Here is a 2,818-nt window from a genome sequence, read left to right on the forward strand (position 1 = left end):
CAGGATCCTGACTAACTGGTAACCTGAGGATCCTGACTAACTAGTAACATCAGGATCCTGACTAACTGGTAACATCAGGATCCTGACTTTGTCAATTTTTTTTTCACATTTTGTCTCTCATAGTTGAGGTCTACCTATGATGTCAATTACAGGCCTCTCTCATCTTTTTAAGTGGGAGAACTTGCACAATTGGTGACTGACTAAATACTTATTTTCCCCACTGTATGTGTTGTGAAGGTGTTTCGGGCATGTACCTAAAACTATTTTAATCAAGACATAATTGTCAAACAATGGTTTATAAAAGCATTAAAAAAGAAACTAAGACAAAGGGCGTGGTGTCTTAAATCAGTATCTAACTAATAAATTCCTTCCGTTCTGATGTCTCTTCATCTAAGTGGAGTTGTGTTGTGATTGTGAACACGCATGCATGTCTGGTTTTATTTCTGTGTTGACCCTTCTCTGAACTTCTGACCTGAACATGGTCCCTCCCATCCATGTGATGCTGAACAGGACTAAATGGGTTTGGGAATCAGATGAATGAACAATGACCAGCAGCCGCAGCGAAAACATGGTGTCTCTTTCTGGCAAACGAGGAAAATCCATGTGTGGAGGGAAAAAATAAAAAAACGTTGTTGAGTAGCATACAAAAGAGTCTGTTATGAGCCTCCATATAAAGAACAGAAGATAAAAACAGAACGGGGACTCGCTCATTAATAAGAACAAGCTCATTGTTTTAGCACAGAGCACAGAACAGACTAAAGACAAACGAGGGCAGTGAGAGGTGCCGAGAGTCCAGTCAGAAAAAACCGACTGTTTCTGTATCCACAAAGTAAGATATAATAAAAAGTATAAGAACTGCCTCTGGTTCTGAGCCAACTCAACATTAACTTGTGTCCAGTTTGGGCAGCGTAACTCCAGCATTAACACTTTAAAGTGTCTGTGACGTCACATTTCTAATAAATATAAATGCATTTTTGGACAGATAACATTGTTAAAATATTGCAAAAGAAATTTCATGTCACTGAGATGAAGAGTTGAAATATTTGCTTGTGAACAGGAAGTGATGTCAAAGGGGAGTGTCTGAATGTAAACAGAGCGTTGCTAAAATAACTAACAACTCAGACTGTAGAGAAGAATCTAATATTTCTGTAGATTATTTAGAGTAAAACTTCAAATAACATTGTGTTAATGAAGATAAATAAACCAGAGTTTATTCTCTTAAAGAGTTCCCCTTTGATGTCACTTCCTGTTTCACTTTGGCTGAACCAAGTTCAAGAGAAAATCTGCCAGTTAAGCCGGTAAAACCATGTATTATGCTACGTTTTCTTTTACATTTTGTATTTAAAGGATATGCACATAAACTCAAAGCTTTTTGTGAAACTATTATGTATAGTTTGTGTATATCTTTGTGTATATCTTACACAAATCTTCTTCTTAGTTTTAGATGGTTTGCTTTTATAAAACGTCATCATTTTAAACTGCATCAGAAAACATCATTTTTAATAGTTGCATCTTTTTCCTTCCTTCATTATTTGTATTAAAAGTAAGATAACATCAGCTCTATTCTTTGCCTGCAGCAATAAGAAACATTTATTTTGACATTTATAAAAGTTAAAAATATAGCTGCCCATATTTGTTGTTCAGTGGATTAACTAGATACCTCCTAGTGGTAGCATATATGATCCACGTCTGTACGCAAAGCACCACTGCACCAGAACTCAGCTCACCAGAACAGATTTATTGTTTTGGGTGGGGCTGGGGGGGAGGGTCTCGGTGGTCGGCCTGGTGGACAGCCCTTCATCAGAGCTAAACAACAAAGAAAATCTGAAACTTCTATCTTGAATAATTTTAGCGTTATAAGCATTTTGTATGTCCAGACACCCCCATTTCAGATGGAGCCCCCTCCTCAAATATGGGGTCTATTGTAAAACCGTTGGCTGGCTCAGTGTAGGTCAGACATCTACATTCCTGCCAAATTTCATGCTGATTGGTGCAGCCGTTTCTGTAATATCGTTAATTAAACATCACGTAAAAATAATTTAAAAAAGAATCAGAACGAAAACAATATGACCCCCACTATTTATTTATTTATTTATTTATTTATTTATTTATTTATTTATTTAAGAAAATCAAAGTTCCTCGTGGGACTAAATGTCAAAGAAAATGATTGTATTTACATAATCCCACCACACTTTATGAAGTTTATGATAATGCAATCTTCTGAGAACGAATTGTTTGATAGCTGTAATTTAAAGTTCCCCTTGTTTTTAATACTAAAAGTGATTATGTTAATTTCCTGTCGTTGTGTGTCTGCAGGGACTCTGTGCATTTATGGTTACATGAATGTCAGTGCTGCAGGCCAGATGCCAGTGATGGAGGAGCTTGTCAGTAAGAGGTGAGGATGAATCAACTTTTATGTTTCTAATCATCGAGGTTTTGATGCTGAAAACGCTCACGCTGCACTTTACTCATCATTTATCACAATATGTTCTGTAAACTGTGCATTTACTGACAATTACTGATGACTTGTAAACACATTCAGCTACATTTGCTTCTAGTATTTAACTTTCGTTTATGAGCCGACCTTTAGCTGAGCACAGAGATATGACAGAGTGTTAGGGCCACTTTGAGGATGAAAAAAAAAAGCAAACTTCCACCAAGAAACAGAAATTTTGAGATCAATTTCAGAAATTTTTGAGAGAGAAAAACAGTAACATTCTCTGAGCTCCAAAAGTTGTAAATTTGCAAGAAAAAACTCAGCATTTCTGAGATTAATTTCAGGAATTTTTGAGAAAAAACTCGTTACCGGTAATAATCT

At 36.2% G+C, this 2,818-nt stretch overlaps 1 protein-coding gene across 1 annotated transcript in view; it reads left to right on the top strand.

Moving 5' to 3' along the window:
- The window catches only part of htr4 (5-hydroxytryptamine receptor 4), a gene marked incomplete at its 5' end in the record, with an annotated part of 26,129 nt that overhangs the window by 860 nt on the left and 22,451 nt on the right, over positions 1-2,818 (top strand). The window contains 1 exon segment of the mRNA XM_014034098.1: positions 2,317-2,395. Coding sequence (XP_013889552.1) covers positions 2,340-2,395 — 56 coding nt within the window.

The sequence above is a fragment of the Austrofundulus limnaeus genome, unplaced genomic scaffold (assembly GCF_001266775.1).
Source record: "Austrofundulus limnaeus strain Quisiro unplaced genomic scaffold, Austrofundulus_limnaeus-1.0 Scaffold1967, whole genome shotgun sequence".
NCBI classification, from domain to species: Eukaryota; Metazoa; Chordata; class Actinopteri; order Cyprinodontiformes; family Rivulidae; genus Austrofundulus; species Austrofundulus limnaeus.